Source organism: Tachyglossus aculeatus, chromosome X4 (genome assembly GCF_015852505.1).
Source record: "Tachyglossus aculeatus isolate mTacAcu1 chromosome X4, mTacAcu1.pri, whole genome shotgun sequence".
NCBI classification, from domain to species: Eukaryota; Metazoa; Chordata; class Mammalia; order Monotremata; family Tachyglossidae; genus Tachyglossus; species Tachyglossus aculeatus.
The window spans coordinates 33,818,960-33,835,107 of record NC_052098.1 but is presented as its reverse complement, the minus strand read 5'-3'; the positions used below and the strand labels follow the sequence as shown (position 1 = coordinate 33,835,107).

At 41.3% G+C, this 16,148-nt stretch overlaps 1 protein-coding gene across 2 annotated transcripts in view; it reads right to left on the bottom strand.

The window, feature by feature from the left end:
* Positions 1 to 16,148, bottom strand: part of LOC119948092 (RNA exonuclease 1 homolog) — a 30,980-nt gene that overhangs the window by 5,261 nt on the left and 9,571 nt on the right. For both annotated transcript variants that reach the window (XM_038769963.1, XM_038769964.1), the window contains exons 6-12: positions 9,268 to 9,405; positions 7,125 to 7,239; positions 5,528 to 5,584; positions 4,327 to 4,476; positions 1,845 to 1,958; positions 1,388 to 1,458; positions 1,009 to 1,119 (exon numbers count right to left, since the gene is read on the bottom strand). In XM_038769963.1, coding sequence (XP_038625891.1) covers positions 1,009 to 1,119; positions 1,388 to 1,458; positions 1,845 to 1,958; positions 4,327 to 4,476; positions 5,528 to 5,584; positions 7,125 to 7,239; positions 9,268 to 9,405 — 756 coding nt within the window. The remainder of the gene's footprint in view (positions 1 to 1,008; positions 1,120 to 1,387; positions 1,459 to 1,844; positions 1,959 to 4,326; positions 4,477 to 5,527; positions 5,585 to 7,124; positions 7,240 to 9,267; positions 9,406 to 16,148) is intronic.

The window sequence follows — 16,148 nt, the reverse complement described above, 5'->3', positions numbered from 1 at the left end:
AGTTATGAAGGGGGTGGATGAAGTTAATAAGGACTTGATATTCACCTGGATTAGGAGGAGGCTATGAAGCTGGAAGATGGCAGGTTAAAAAAAAATACCCACAGAGGAGAGACAGCAGGGAAAAAAAGCATGGAATTTGTCAAGCAGAAGTTAGTCAGACAAAAAATATCAGTAAGTTCAGGAAGGATTTTGAAAAGTTCATGAATAACAGGCCCACAGTGGGTTATGGGAAAAATCAGGGATATTAGGAAGTTAATCCCTAATAATGTGGATGTATGTCAAGGAGGGTGAAATCATTATTCCTTCAACCATTCTTAGGTGCCAAACTCAGAGATTGAATACTGGGTTACACTGACAGACAAACAATTGCTGTAACACAGAATAGCAATTTTTATGTTACTGAATTATTGCAAATATTGCCAGAACAAAATCACTAGTTCTGAGAATCCCTAACTGAGGACTATTAAATATTTCAGGTTTTGGGGATTTTGGGGGGTTTTCTTTGCTATTTGGGTAAATTTTTAGTATTTTCTAGTGCTGTGTGCGCACACACAGACACACACACACACTCACACACAGAAGAAACACTAATTGTTCCTGGCTTTTCCTTGATTTTATTTTTACTATTGTTAGGGGATCTAAAATCATATTTGATTAATTTTTAAAACATCAATTAATATCACAACTCTGCCACAGTGAAAATTCCAAGGATGCAAAAGATAATTTGGATAGGTTATTAGTCAAAATCCCCAACTTTAAAGACAAAGAAAATGGAAAAACAAGTACTGATCTGATTTTTAATGCCCTCGATAACTCCATCATACTCAAAAAGATACAAAGGGCAGATTTTTAAAGTGAAAGCTAACAGAGACAATTGCATAGACACCAAAGAAAGACTATGTTTTACATTTAAGACTGAATAAAAACATCTTTGAGCTCAGGAACCAAGCTCAATTTACAAAGCTACGTTAGTCCAACCAATTCATTTGAAATGAAGATCAAACATACCATCTCGCTGTCCACTGCATACACACCAGGATTACCATCAAACGGAGGATATTTGATGTATGTCTCCACAAAGCCATCCAGGCTTTCCTTTCTGCCATCGTGGACATGAAACTAAAAAAATGCCAAGTGCTGAATGAAGCATTATCAGGGTTGAGTTACTTTTTCCCTAAGGAGACTGGGAAAACTCTCAGTAGCCAGAAGGGCAAGTTCTAGGGATCGCGGATTGTCATTTGTCATACACAGGGGGAGTGTGAACGTGTGGGATCACTACCGTCTTCTGAGGGCCCAGATTAGCATCAGATTCCCTGGGTGCAATCAGGCAAATACCTAATTTATCTTACTGAATCCTATATCTGAAAAGTATGTTTTAGAGTTGTACCTTGGCAGTCTGACATCCGGAAGAACCAATTCCACCATCGCAACAGCTATAGAGGGTTTCCAAACCACCAGCTACGTTTTTTTGTGTGCGTTAAAAAGAAGAAATTCTTTTTTAGAAATTGCAATAATCCCGTACACAGAATTTTTTACAGTTTCATCCTGATTACAATGAAAGGCAAAGACACAATTCATAAATTCCAACATTCTAGTTATAAAGAGGAGTAATACTAATCTGTTCAGACACTAAGAAAGGAGGAAAGGAGAAGCATCAATCTACTCATTTAAGCAGATTTCCTAGGTCTGTTCTTGGAAGATTAGCGATACTACTGTATTCCAGACTGATAACAATTTTCCAGCAACTCTCTGACAACTGGGATCTATCTGCTTTATAAAAGACCTGCTTGGAAGCCTGCAGAATAAAAACTTGTTGGCCATATAACTGTATCCACAACACTTGCCTTCATATCTCAGCATTTTTCCAAAATGATAGGAGCATTCCGCTTTCTGAACGTGGCTGCCCGAAGGAGTCACACTGTATATTTTCCCACATCGACAGCAAAGCCGCCTGGTTCCTAAAACAAATGTGACATATGCTAGTTAATAAGGAGGAGATAAATTAGTTTCTCACATGAGAGTGATTCTGGAAAGTGCTGCATGTGAGCCTTACCATCCCTATGTTCTACAAATTAGTGGTATCTATTGAGCATCTGAGTGCTAGGCACTGAATCAAGCGCTTCAGAGACTACAGAATGAGTAAGACCCATGTCCCCTGACATCAAAGAGCCTACAATACAATGGGGAAGATGGGGAAAAAAAGGATTTACATAGAGTGAAAAAATAATAATGAAATAATAATAATGAAAGCCAGAGGAAGAACAAGTTTTAAACTGGAAACAATAAAAACACATCTGGATAACACAGCTAAATAATTGGATGTATTATAAAATGTGTGAAAATGTGAGCAAAAGTGACAAGGGTAAGCTTTAAGTATACAAGTGCTAATAAATCCATAGCATTAATGAGTGTTCACACGCAGACACACACACATTATAGCTGCCCCCCATAGAAGAAGATATCACTGACAGTGACTTTCACCTATGAATGCATGTGCACCTGGAAAGGCCAATGAAGGAAGGACTCACTGTTGTTCCTTGTTGTATTATTGTATTTAATGTTTGCAGCAACTGGGGCTTTTTTTTTTTGCTTTTGCTTCCTTGTTTCAGTTACTGTGCTAAGCTTTGCTCAAAGAGTCGCCCCATTCTTCATGGTGGTGTGCCATGCGGGTATGTCAATCAATCAATAGTATTTATTGAAAATTTGTGCAGAGCACTGAACTAAGCACTTGAGAGAATGCGATATGGTAGAATTGGTAGATACAATAGAGTTGGTAGGCACGATCCCTGCCCACAAGGGGCTTACCGTCTAGAGGAGGAGATGGACATTGAAATCAATTACAGATAGGAGAAATGGAAGAGCATAAGGATATGAACATAAGTGCCATGGGGCTGACGCTGTTGTGAATACCAAGTTCTTAAAGGCTGCAGATCCATGTGCACAGGCACTGCAGAAAGGAGAGGCAGCGTGGCCTAGTGGATCGAGCACAGGTCTTCAAGTCAGGACTGGGTTCTAGTCCCAGTGGTGCCTCTTGTCTGCTGGGTGGCACAGGGGCTGTTTGGGTGAAGGGGGACACGCACGGTTTCCTCTGCTGCACCTCAAGCATGCACAAAACCATGTGGCTCTGTTCCGGTTGCTTGGGAAGAATCGTGCCCATCCAGGGCACTTCCCTCCATATGCCCCGGAGGCTACCACCCCCTCTGGGAGAAAGAGAGGCCATTCTGGCGGGGGTGGGTGGGGATGATGATGGACTCAATGGCATGGCAGAGATACAGACCATCCACTGGGGATGGGTGTGGTGGGTAGGTGCTGGGCTGCCATTAGACTGCAGTATTTCACTGGCAGATGTCTATTATAGGGGACAAAGCCCCTTGTGGGATCCCTCTAAATAATAATAAAGATGGCATTTGTTAAGCGCTTACTATGTGCGAAGCACTGTTCTAACTGTAAGCTCGCTCTGGGCAGGAATCACGTCTGCTAACTCTGTTGTACTTCTCCCAGCACTCAGTACAGAGTTCTGCACATAGTAGGAGCTCAATAAATACCACTGATTGATAGATAGATAGTTCAACCCCTTCTATTAGGGACTGCTCATTGTGGGCAGGGAATGGGTCTGCCAACTCTGTTTTATTGTACTCTCCCAAGCACTTATTACAGTGCTTTGCACACAGCAAGCACTCAATAAATATGTTTGATTCATTGGGATTGGTAGATTTCATTGGATGCTCAGACATTTGCAATCCAACCAAATGCCTCTTATGCAAATTACACTCCCCCATCCCCCCCGGCAATTTCATATCCACGCAGTAGTCAAGGCAGGATAATAATAATGATAATAATAATGACATTTGTTAAGCGCTTACTATGTGCAAAGCACTGTTCTAAGTGCTGGATATAAGTGCTTAGATCAGCATGGTAGTAGTTTCACTAGGTCTTTAGAGTACCTCCTTGCTTTCGGTGTCCCAGTTTCAGCTCTCCACACAGAGGCTGTCTGGGTATCCAGCTGTTGCTCATTCTCACATTCCACCCACCACAGCTGTGTTACATCATCTAGCATAGTATCTACTAAGCCCTTACTGTGTGCACAACAGTGTACTAAGCACTGGGAAAGAATACAGCATGGACTAGTAGATAAAGCCCGGGCCTGGAAGCCAGAGGACCAGGGTTCTAATCCTGGTCCTGCCACCTGCCTGCCTTGTGACCTTCTCTGTGCTTCAGTTTCCTCAGCTGCAAAATGGGGATGCAATATCTATCATCTAACTCTATAACATGCACAAAGAAAATTCACTTTTAAATGCTCTTAAAACTTCACTTTCATTCACTTACCATCCTCGAGATACCATTTGCGCCCTTCATTATAGAAGACAGCATTTCCTGGTCGTCCTGGATTTGGCTGGGGATAGTTATTTTCATATAATTGTTGTCCAGTTAAAATGTATTCTCTAAGATGTCTGTAGAGAGCAGCCCCCGCCATTCCTAAGCCAAAATAAGAGTCTTTAGTTAAAAGTTAAAAAAGCCTTGATTTAATTGATCTTCATCGGGTACTAAGGTAGGTGCTGTGCCTCCAGTCCATTAGCTGGCAACCTAAATAAATATGAAACAATTGTACTATATTTTGAGAAAAAACAGTGTTAGCAGCAGCTACCTGTTTTTTAATGGTAGAATTGCTAAAAGCCTCATTTTGGAGCTAATTACCCTGAAAACTAATTCTTTATCACAATACAACTATAAAATGATAAGTTCATCTGGACAAGAATGGGTATTTTTGCCAGAAGAATTCTTCAACCAATGGCCCAGGAATCTGCATAATTGGCCTGGGAATCACCCAACTAAGAACTGCTCTCTTGGGCAGTCCTAGCCTTGCCCTTGCCACCCATCACCTCCTAGCTGAACTTGGAACACTGCTCGAGATTCCTTAAGCTGAAGTTGCATGTAGAACTGGGAGGAAAATGCTGTCTATTTAGTCTATGCCGTGCTGGAACGATTGACATTTGGTTCATGTCAAGGCATTAGGCTTACCTCTTGTAAAACCATGGAAGAAAAATCTTTCAAAAATATGCTAGTCTCATGGAGATATGGTCAATAAATTTAGTCACACATTTTATGATTCCCCAACCTTCATATTCATCGTCTTGCCTTCCATCAGTTAGTCTCTGACTAGACATTATGCCAAGATCAGGGTACGAGGAGAGGGATGAGTCTAACATGGAGTCTCATGCAGCACCATTTAAACATTAGGTGATCCAGGACAGCCACTCTTGTAAGTCTATAGGACAAAACTAAGAGCACCTAAACAGAACGTGTACCTGAAAAGATGAAGTGTTCAAAGACCAAAAATCTCCTCGAGACCAATAAGATTTTAAGTCAATATCTGTTCATGCAAAATAGTGCATAAAATAACACTTATTTCCAAACAGTACTGTTCTCTGGAAAAAAATCCATATATGATAGGTGTGTTTTTGCCACCCCTTAAAATACTTTAGGAAGACAGTGTACTGAAGTGTTATTCATAGTTGCTTAACCTTACCAGGTTCTTGAGGTGTTGTACCCTTAGTTTCACTGCTTCCTGTGCTGGCCCCCTGGCCTGAAATGAAGAAATATAGCATCTTCTGAGGACACTGCATTATTTTGTTATGAACATGAAAACACAGCTAGATGGTGTGTATAATCACAGCCCTCACTTAAAAAAAATTAGCCCTTTGCTATAACAAAAAATACCTAGCACGGATAAGCCTAACAATTAACTTTTAACCAATGAAGTCCCTAAGTCCCATATTAATTCAACGATGTTAGCAATTTTTGGCCAGGAATTGCTGGAGTCAAAATTATTATTATAATACTACACAAATGCAAATACACTTTGCATTCTTAGATTGTGAGCCCCCCCACCCCGACCAAGGGAAAGGGACCATGTCTAATTCTCACCTGTCTATTTTCTCCCAATCAATCAATCTTATTTGAGCATTTACTATATACAGAGCACTGTCCTATGCACTAGGGAGTTTTTACTATAACAGAGTTGGCAGACATGTTCCCTGCTCACAAGGATCTTACAGGAGAATGCAGTGCTCCGCACACAGTAAGCGCTCAATAAATACGATTGAATGAATGAATGAGCTCCCAGTGCCCGGTGTGGGCACGGATTGTCTCTCTCTATTGCTGAATTGTAGTTTTCAAGTGCTTAGTACACTGCACTGCACACAGTAAGCACTCAATAAATATAATTGATTGAACGAATGAATACAACAGTGCTCTGCATGAAGTGCATAATATTATTACTACTACTATGCTAGTGATTTTAGAAGTTCAGTTAGGAATTAAGTCACTGCAACCATAAAAACTGTTTGCCAACATACATATATAAGGTCTTATTTTGACATATATTCATTCTATTTGCAAGATGTCCTTTGAGGAGGGTGGGGGGAGAGGGAAAAGGGAACTAGGAAGCTAGAACTATGCCAAAGCTCTTCAGTCAATTTCAAAAGTTCATTTCTTGGGTATTACTCCTGAACATAGTGTATTTTTAATAAACACGTTCCAGACATTGGGTATGTCTAAACCCAATATAAAAGTTACATGCATAGCATTCCCTTCCCTTCTCCACAGCACCTGTATATATGTTTGTACATATTTATTACTCTATTTATTTATTTATTTATTTTACTTGCACATATCTATTCTATTTATTTTATTTTGTTAGTATGTTTGGTTTTGTTCTCTGTCTCCCCCTTTTAGACTGTGAGCCCACTGTTGGGTAGGGACTGTCTCTATATGTTGCAAACTTGTACTTCCCAAGTGCTTAGTACAGTGCTCTGCACACAGTAAGCACTCAATAAATACGATTGATGATGATGATGATGATTCCCTCAATAAGGTCACATTCAGATACTCTGTTATAAAGTGCAAACTTATTATGCCTGTGAGTTTAACCAAAGTGCCAAATCTAATGCCCAAAGAAATGTGGTTCACTTGTGGAAGTGGTGGAGAAATACGGAAGACGAGGGAGGAGGAACAGGAAGAATGGCTGTTTGGCAAAAATAAATAGATAAACCCTAAACCATCTCATACATTTTTCATGAAAAAATGTTTCTCTTTAGTGAAGGCTGTAAAATTTTGCATCTTACCACTCAGAGGTTTAGGAATTGGATTTCTCAGTTTTTTCAGAGTATTAACGGCAATGTTCAAATACATCTTTTTACTGCCACAACGGTCATATATTGCCTTTTCTTCTTTTTTTGCCTAGGTTACAAATGAAGTCTTAATGGGTAGGAACAAAGGATTCTAGACATTTGTGTGTGAACGACAAATCAATTTTACTATGGACACCTAGGCATGGAGATGAAAAATACAGATCTGCATCCAAACATGTATACGCTATTAAGATCCCTATGGTGCAGCGATAATAACGTCTACTATAGGCTAGTGTATTAACTATTTTACTCCAGGAACATAAATTCTTAAAATGTAACGGAACACCTGGAGAGTCCCCCTCTATTTGCCCTCCACCCCAGTATAATCACATTCCCATCACTGCCATCAATGTGAGGAGTGATGTGCTCAAGGAGAGGAGGAAAGAGTTACAGACAATTGTGATCTAATTATATCTTCCTGCGGAGCCCCTTTAGTGGATGCTCCTCTTCTTTGGGGGTCTGGGTTTTAAACTTACACTAGGAAACAGTCAACCGTGATGAGGATGTGCGGCATAATTATTGGAGAGACAACAATTAATCAATCAGTGGTACTGATTGAGCGCTTACTGTGCACAGATCACTATACTAAGCGCTTGGAAGACGTGTTCCCTGCTTACAATTTAGAGAGGGAGACAGACATTACAATATATTATGGATAAGTGCATAAGTGCTGTGGGTTGAAGGCGGGGGGGGGGTGATATCAAGTACTTAAAGGGTACAAATCCAAGTGCAATCCAAGGACTCCTGGAGGAGATGTGATTCTAGTAGGGGTTTAAAGGTGGGGGGAGCGGTGGTCTGTCAGAATGGGAAGGGAATTTCAGGCCAGAGGGAGGAGAAGCAGTGCTTAGAACAGTGCCTTGCACATAGTAAGTGCTTAATAAATGCCATTATTATTATTATTATTATGTGGGGGCAGAAGTCTGGTGGCGGGACAGATAAGACTGAGGTACAGTGAGTAGGTTGGTATTATTACATTGGCAAAGTGTATGGGCAGGGTTGTAGAAGGAAATCAGTGAGGTAAGATAGGAGGGGAAGAGAGGGTTAGAGTGCCTTAAAGCTGATGCTAAGAAGGTTTTGTTCGATGTGGAGGTGGATGGGCAATCACTGGAGGGTCTTGAGGAGTGGGGAGAGGTGGACTCAATTTTTTTTTTTTTTAGAAAAATGATCTGGGCAGCAGAGTGAAATTTCCCACTGGAAAGGGAAGGAAGAGCAGGCCGGGAGGTCCGCAGTAGTCATGGCAGGAAATGATGAGTGCTTGGATCGGCATGTAGCAGTTTGGATGGAGAGGAAAGGGCAGATTTTAAAGATGTTATGAAGGGAGAACTGACAGGACTTTGTGATAGATTGAATATGTGGACTGAACGAGAGAGAGGATCCAAGGATAATGCCAAGGTTACAAGTATGAGACAGAGAGGATGGTGGTGTTTTCTACAGTGATGGGAAAGTCAGGGGGAGGACAGGGTTTGGGTGGGAAGATGATTGAGCTGGAGATAAATGTGAGCTCAAATAGCAAATTCAGAATCATAATTTAAATTACTTACCAATTAAAAGTCTACAGAGGCAATGCATCTAGAATGTTTAGTTTACCTCACAGACCAACTATCTCCATGGAATGATGTAATTACGTATATTATTTACTCAAAGTCTTAGAAAATTTGAGTTTAAAACATTTTAGTACTCCTGATTCATAATAGGTTCACTGAAGCATCATAAGAGTGAGCACAAAATTCTAGTGGCAGCTACAGAAAACAAATGAATTTGATGCTCATTACAGTCAGAGAAAAAAACTAAAACTGGGTTCCAGTCAACCAAAGCCTCTAAAATATCCAAAATGACATTAAATGGAGAAAGCTTCTTAGGCTGAACAAAACCATCTTACAGAAGTATAAAGGTAAGAACCATCTTACCATCTTACACATCCAGTATGGAAAAGGATATGTGACCCAAATGTTGAAGTTCCAAATCACAAAAAGGATTTAAAGATTTTTTTCACCAACAGAATTAAAATGGGTACACAGATTTCAGTCCAAGTTTTAATTTTGTGGCTGATATAAGGAATGAGGTATTAAGTACTAACCTCTTCAAAAGCCTCATTTACAGTTTTGCCATGCTCCAAATGTTCTTTCACAAATAAGTTGAGGTAGCGTTGTCTTGTTTCCTGAGGTACTTTGGGTGTATAATATGGTACTCCTAAAGATCTTTTCCACTCAGTAACCTAAAAGATTCATTTATACTTCCAGTAATGTATACTGGATAAAAAAATTTAACTAAGAGTTTATAACAGTAACATTCTAAAAAGTTCTGAACTTATGAAGTACTCAGAATAATAATAATAAAAACTCCAAGATGAGGTAAACATGAAATATCAAGGGAATGAATGGCTCTTTTGTTGGAGCCTACAAATATGATTTAAATATTTTATTTCTTTTTTTAAAAAATTTCTGATTTGGAAATTAGGGTTCATCATCCTAGAGGTATCCCTTAATATTTCAATACATTATATTTTATTAGTCTTACTCAATTTAGCACTTTGCAGACACTATACAGTGAGAAATCCTTCAATCATATTTATTGAGAGCTTACTGTGTAAAGAGCACTGTACTAAGCACTTGGGAGAGTACACTATAACAGTGATAGGAGATGCATTCTCTGCATAAAAAGGACCTTACCAAATCTGAAACTATCTGAAACTATCACTGCTGACCTGGGATATATACCTGAGCTGAGAGACAGATCTTGCACATAGTTCTCATGAAACTTTCTCAGCCCTTGTCATTTGGTGGAAAAACAAAATTCCTCATCTTCCCACGCACCCAATCATTCAACTGTCCTCCCTCTGACTTTCCTATCATGGTAGACAAGCACTTAGTACACTGTTCTGCCCATAGTAAGTGCTCAATAAATACCAACATCCTCCCCGGCCTCAAAAGCCCGTAACCTTGGCCTTCTCCTCTCATCTTTTCATTCAACTCACACATTCAATCTGGCACAAACTCCTGTTCCCCGGACTCAAAAGCCCGTAACCTTGGCCTTCTCCTCTCATCTTTTCATTCAACTCACACATTCAATCTGGCACAAACTCCTGTTGGTTCTACCTTCACAACATCTCTAGACTCCACCCTTTCCTCTCCATCCAAACTGCTACCACACTGATCCAAGCACTCATCATTTCTCATTGTGGCTACTGCATCAGCCTCCTTACTCATCTCCCTGCATCCTACCTCTCCCCTCTCCAGTCTACGCTTTGCTTTTCTGCCTGGATCATTTTTCTGAAAAACCATTCACCCCATATCTCCCCACTCCTCAAAAACTTCCAATGGTAGCCCACCCATCTCCACATCAAACAGAAACTCCTCACTGTTGGCTTTAAGGCACTAAATCAGATGCTCTCTTCCTCCGACCTAACTTCAGTTATTTCCTACCACAACCCGACCAGCACACTCTGCTCCTCTAATGCCAAATTACTCTCTGTACCTCGATCTCATCTATCCTGCCACCAACCCCTTGACTACACACTCTCTCTCTCTCTCGAGCCTGTAAATCCCACCCTCTTCCCCATGTTGTACCCAACAGTCCACAACTCTCCTCACCTTCAAAATCCTTTTAATATCCCCATCCGCCCTCCCATGTTGACTATGAACTTGGCTGTGTATCCTCTAAGCAGCTTGATACTCACCTCAGTCCCCAACATTTATGCTCTTATACTCTACTATTTCCCCTATCTTTAATCTATGTTAATGTCTTTCTCCCCCTATAAACTGTAAGCACTTTGTGGTGTGGGATCACAGCAACACTGTTGTATTGCACTGTTCCAAGCCCTTAGTACAGTGCTCTGCACATAGAAAGAGCTCAATAAACACCAATGATGGACTGATTGATTGGTGTCAGGACTGCAGTCCTTAAATAGATAGGGCTGTTCTGATGGTACAGATGTTGTTAATGGCATGGATGTTTCTCCTCAACATGAGACCAGAATGGGGTGGCTTATGTTTCCCAAGACTATAGTTTAGAATTTGGGTGAAGAGGGGGTAATAATAATAATGATGATAGTATTTGTTAAGTGCTTTCTATGTGTTAATCACTGTTCTAAGCACTGGGATAGATACAAGCTAATCAGGTTGGACACAGTCCTGTCCCACATGGAGCTCACAGTCTTAATCCCCATTTTACAGATAAGGTAACTGAGGCCCAGAGAACAGAACTGATTTGCCCAAGGTCACGCAGCAGACAAGTGGCAGAGTGGGGATTCTGACTCCCAGGCTCACACTGTAGACACTAGGCTATGAAAAATACACAAATCCATCCCTTGCCCACAGTGCTGTGGGGCTGGGAGGGGGTATGAAAAAAGGGAACAAATCAGGGGGCTGCAGAAGGGAGTGGGATAAGAGGAAAGGAGGGCTTAGTCAGGGAAGGCCAGTGCCCCTCACTTGTAAATAGATACAAGCAGTAGAACATACACTAGAATTGTCTGTCACCCACTTTCATACACCACTGTAGACTAAGGCACTTAAACTGTCTTTAGCAGAGGGGTCTTTTCTATTTTTTTTCCCCCAAAAAAGGAAAAGGGAAAAAAATACAAAAAAACCTAGAATACTTTTATCCTTCTTTAGGACAACGACGCCAGCCATAGGGATTTTGAAGTGAAATTAATTACTTAAAACTATGGGAGACATACACCCTCTACTTCTAAGACCACAGAAAAATTTTCAAAGCACTCCAAGGAAAAGAGGTTAAAGAAAAGAAAAAACTTAGATGTACAAACTTTTCAATCTGTTTTCTAAAAACCAAAGCTCCCCATCCCCACTCTAAGCACAATTCCTTCTAAAAGGCTCCTGTTAATGGACTGATAGCACGAAATATAATAGTTTATCTCTTTCCCCCAACTCTTAACCTGGATGAAAAATACATATATTCAAAACCACAATTCCCAGAAGTAACCTTTTTTTGGTCCAGGTCAGTGAAAGACATGGATGATGAAGAAAGACTATTAAATAAAAATAAACACTAAATATACAAAGACCAGTTTTTAACTCTCCTTTAAAGCAACCATGTCATATGGATTATCAGGTGAAATTAAACAAGAAACCCACCCTCTAATTCTGAGGCCAGAATAATGTTTTCAAAATGCACCAAGGAAAAAAGTTTAAAGAAGAATGTAATTTTACATACAGAGTCTTTTCTGCTGTCAAACAACCTTTCTAGAATCCAAAACTCCTCACCATTCCTTCCACATACAGTACCTTCTAAAAGGCTATAGTTAATGGAACTATCTATTAAATGAAATTATTCTGTTATCTTTCCTCCCTCAATCCTAAAATAAGAAAAATACCATACACATGTATGTGTATATACATATTAGGACTGTGAGTCCCATGTGGGACATGGACTATGTCCAATCTGATCGTCTTGTATCTATCCCAGTGCCTGGCACATGCACTTACAAATACCATTAAAAAAATGCATGTGTATTTTTCTTCTCTGCATTTTTTGGGGTGTGTGTATATGTGTATATTATATATATGACATATATACAATTATAGTATTTGTTAAGCACTTACTATGTACCAAGCACTGTTCTAAGTGCTGGAGTAGATACAAGGCAATCAGTTTGTCCCACATGGGGCTCACAGTCTTAATCCCCATTTTACAGATGAGGTAGCTGAAGCACAGAGAAGTTAAGTGGCTTGCCCAAGGTCACACAACAGACATGTGGCAGAGCTGGAATTAGAACTCATGTCCTCTGACTCTCAAGCCCGTGCTCTTTCTTCTAAGCCACACTGTACACACACACTTGTTCTTGTCTTATGCTGCTGAGTCTTCTCCAACCCACAGCGACTCCATGGACACACCTCTCCCAGAATGCCCCACCTCCATCTGCAATGATTCTGGTAGTGTATCCATAGAGTTTTCACTATATATACACACATTTATATACACAAAAAATCCACACTTCCTAAGTGCTCCTTTTTAAGGCCAGAGCAGTGGAGAGACATGAAGGATGAAGTACTATCAAATAAAAATAGCAATAGCTTTTTTACCATCCTTTCATTCATTCATTTATATTTATTGAGCACTTACTCTGTGCAAAGCACTGTACTAAGCACTTGGGAGAGTACACTATAACAACAGACACATTCCCTGCCCACAATATGCTCTTTAAAGCATTGATGTCAGCTATACAGATTCTTGGGTGAAATAATTTACTTAAATCTACTGGAGATACCCACTCCCTAATTCTGAGACTAGAAGAAATTTTGCAGAACACTCCATGGAAAAAAAGGAGAAAAAAATTAAACTTAGATCTACAGGCTTTTCTTTTGCCGAACAACCTGTTTTCTAAAAACCGTATCTTCCCCCCATGACAGCCCCCTCAAAATGGCTCTACTTCTAAAAGGCATTATTTAGCTATTTCTCCCCACCTCAATTAACTCTTGTTTAACAAAACCAAAATACCGCTTGAAGAATAAATTCCACAAAGTTGAAATTCCAACTTTCAAAGGTTCTTCAAATTTTCCTCCAAAAGGGCTAAAAATCTAAATTCTGTAAAGAGATAGTACTTCCGATCCAGAATAGATACTGCAAGGTAATACTGGATTACCAAAGTGAAATGAACCTTAGGGGAAAACATACAGGCTTCGTAGTAACTCATGGAAAATTACCAGGGGCACTTGTTTTTTCTGAAGTAGAAACTTCAGGCACACATAGGCCTCCAAATTTAAAAGGAGACCCCAGTGGGACCCCCTCTGCCTCCCCAAAACTGAGAGAAGAAGATACTGTAGAACACACAGGCCCAGTCTCTGTGATTGCCTGCCCTCTAGAACATTCCCAACTGCCTTGACTTCGGCCCTTCCCCCACCTGCAGGAGTAGGGGTTGAAGAAGTCTTTGTAACAATATTTGGAAAACTGGGAAGCCTGCTTTGGAAACTGCTCTTACTGACTCTCCCCAGCCCCACATCTTTCCCCCGTTCTCCATACCGCCCCCAACATTGGGTAACCCTTCTCCTGAAGACACCCCACTTTCCTACCAGCTCCAAGCTCTGGCACAACCTCCTCAGTATCTGAAAGGACACCTCCCCACAAACTAATCACGACCTGTTCCGCAAAACCACCCAGTGCTTCAGCACATGCAAAGCAACCTGCCATATGGACTCCATTTTACTCTAAGCTCTCTACATAGCTATTACACATTGCTGCAAGTAACCCCTATACTACCCGATGCCTCACCCAAACCCTATGTAATTCCTACCCCTAAATCACCCTACAACTTCATTTAGGTGTGAATTAGTGAATCTCTACGCCATAATGAGTAAATTCCTCTTCATCCCTCCAGGCTGCACCTTCTCATCCTCTTGGACTACGAGCCCTATTATTACTGCTATTCTGGTACTCGTTAAGCACTTACTGTGTACCAAGCACTGTGGAAGATATAACATAATCAGGCCAGACACAGGCCCTGTCTCAAATGGGGCTCGTGGTCTAAGGAGGAGGGAGAATAGATATAATTCCCATTTTACAGATGAGGAAACTTAGGCCCAGAGCAGGTAAGTAACTTGCTGAAGGTCACACACAGGGAATGGGTGGAGCCAAAATTAGAATTCTGTTCCTCTGACTCCCAGACCCATGCTCTGTCCACTAGGCCACGCTGCTCGGGACTAGAACACCCTCTCCCCTCATATCCAACAGACTATCACTCTCCCCACCGTCCAAGCCCTCCTTTTAAACGCATATCTGCACACAGTAAGCGCTCAATAAATATGATTGAATGAATGACTGAATGAATCAAGGACTTCCCAATCCTGACCTGCCTTCCGCCACGACAGGGGATGGTGAAAACCAGCCACAGACACCCTGTCTGCCTACCAGCTCCAACCTCTGGCACTGCGGTAGCTCAGAGGAAATTTCCTCCCAGATTTAATCGCATGACCTTCTTGTTCCTCAAAACTGTGCCCCCCGGTGGTTGAGCAGTTGTGAAGCAGCCTGCCATTTTGACTCCATTTTACCTTCTGCTCGCCAGATCACCATTATTCACTGTTTTAAGTAATCATGACAGTGCATGATATCTCACCCAAATCCCATTCACTCCTATCCACACATCAATCTCCAACTCCATTTGGCTTCTACTTTGCTCTATTTGATTGCACACTGGATCTCACCATTGAGAAACATTGCACCTTTTCTAACCACTCCAATGCTTAACTACCACCCTCTGATCAGAGCCTCCAAGACCACAGAGGGTGGCCATTTGTCCAGCTTCCAGCTGGTCTGATCCCTGCCACGTACCATGTGCATGGGTGGAGAGGATGGAGGCTCTGGTATTCTTGAGAGTGAGTGCTAGCAGTGGCTACCTGACTTCCAGATGCCTTCACACCTCACAGCTTTTCTTTGCCTGACCCAAAGGTCTCCAAACTCTTGACCCTCTTCACCGGTCTCCTGTTACCAAGGAACCCCCATCCCGACCTGCCTTCCCGCCACCCTAGGGGACAGTGAAAACCAGCCCCAGACAACCCATTTGCCTACCAGCTCCACGTTCTGGCACTGCCGTGTCTCAGAGGAAATTGCCTCACAGATGCGTCACATGACCTGTTTGCTCCTCCCAACTTTGCCACCCAGTGGTTGAGCATTTGCAAAGCGCCCTAACCATGCTAACTCCATTTACCCACTACCTTCCATATCGCTATTACTTACTGCTGTAAGTAACTCCACTATGTGTCATTCAGTGGATCTCCATTCCATAATGAGGAAATTCCTCTTCATCTCACCATCCTTCATCTTCTTAACATTTGGAGAGGGGACAGACAGGTGGCAGGAGAGTCAGAGAGCGGGGCATGCATGGTCACACCCTTCCACAACCTACTCACTTCTGACCTCTTGCTCTATTAGGATGCAAACGGGATCTCATCATTGAGAGATACTGCACCATTTCTAACAACCAATCCAATGCTGAGCTACCACCCTCTG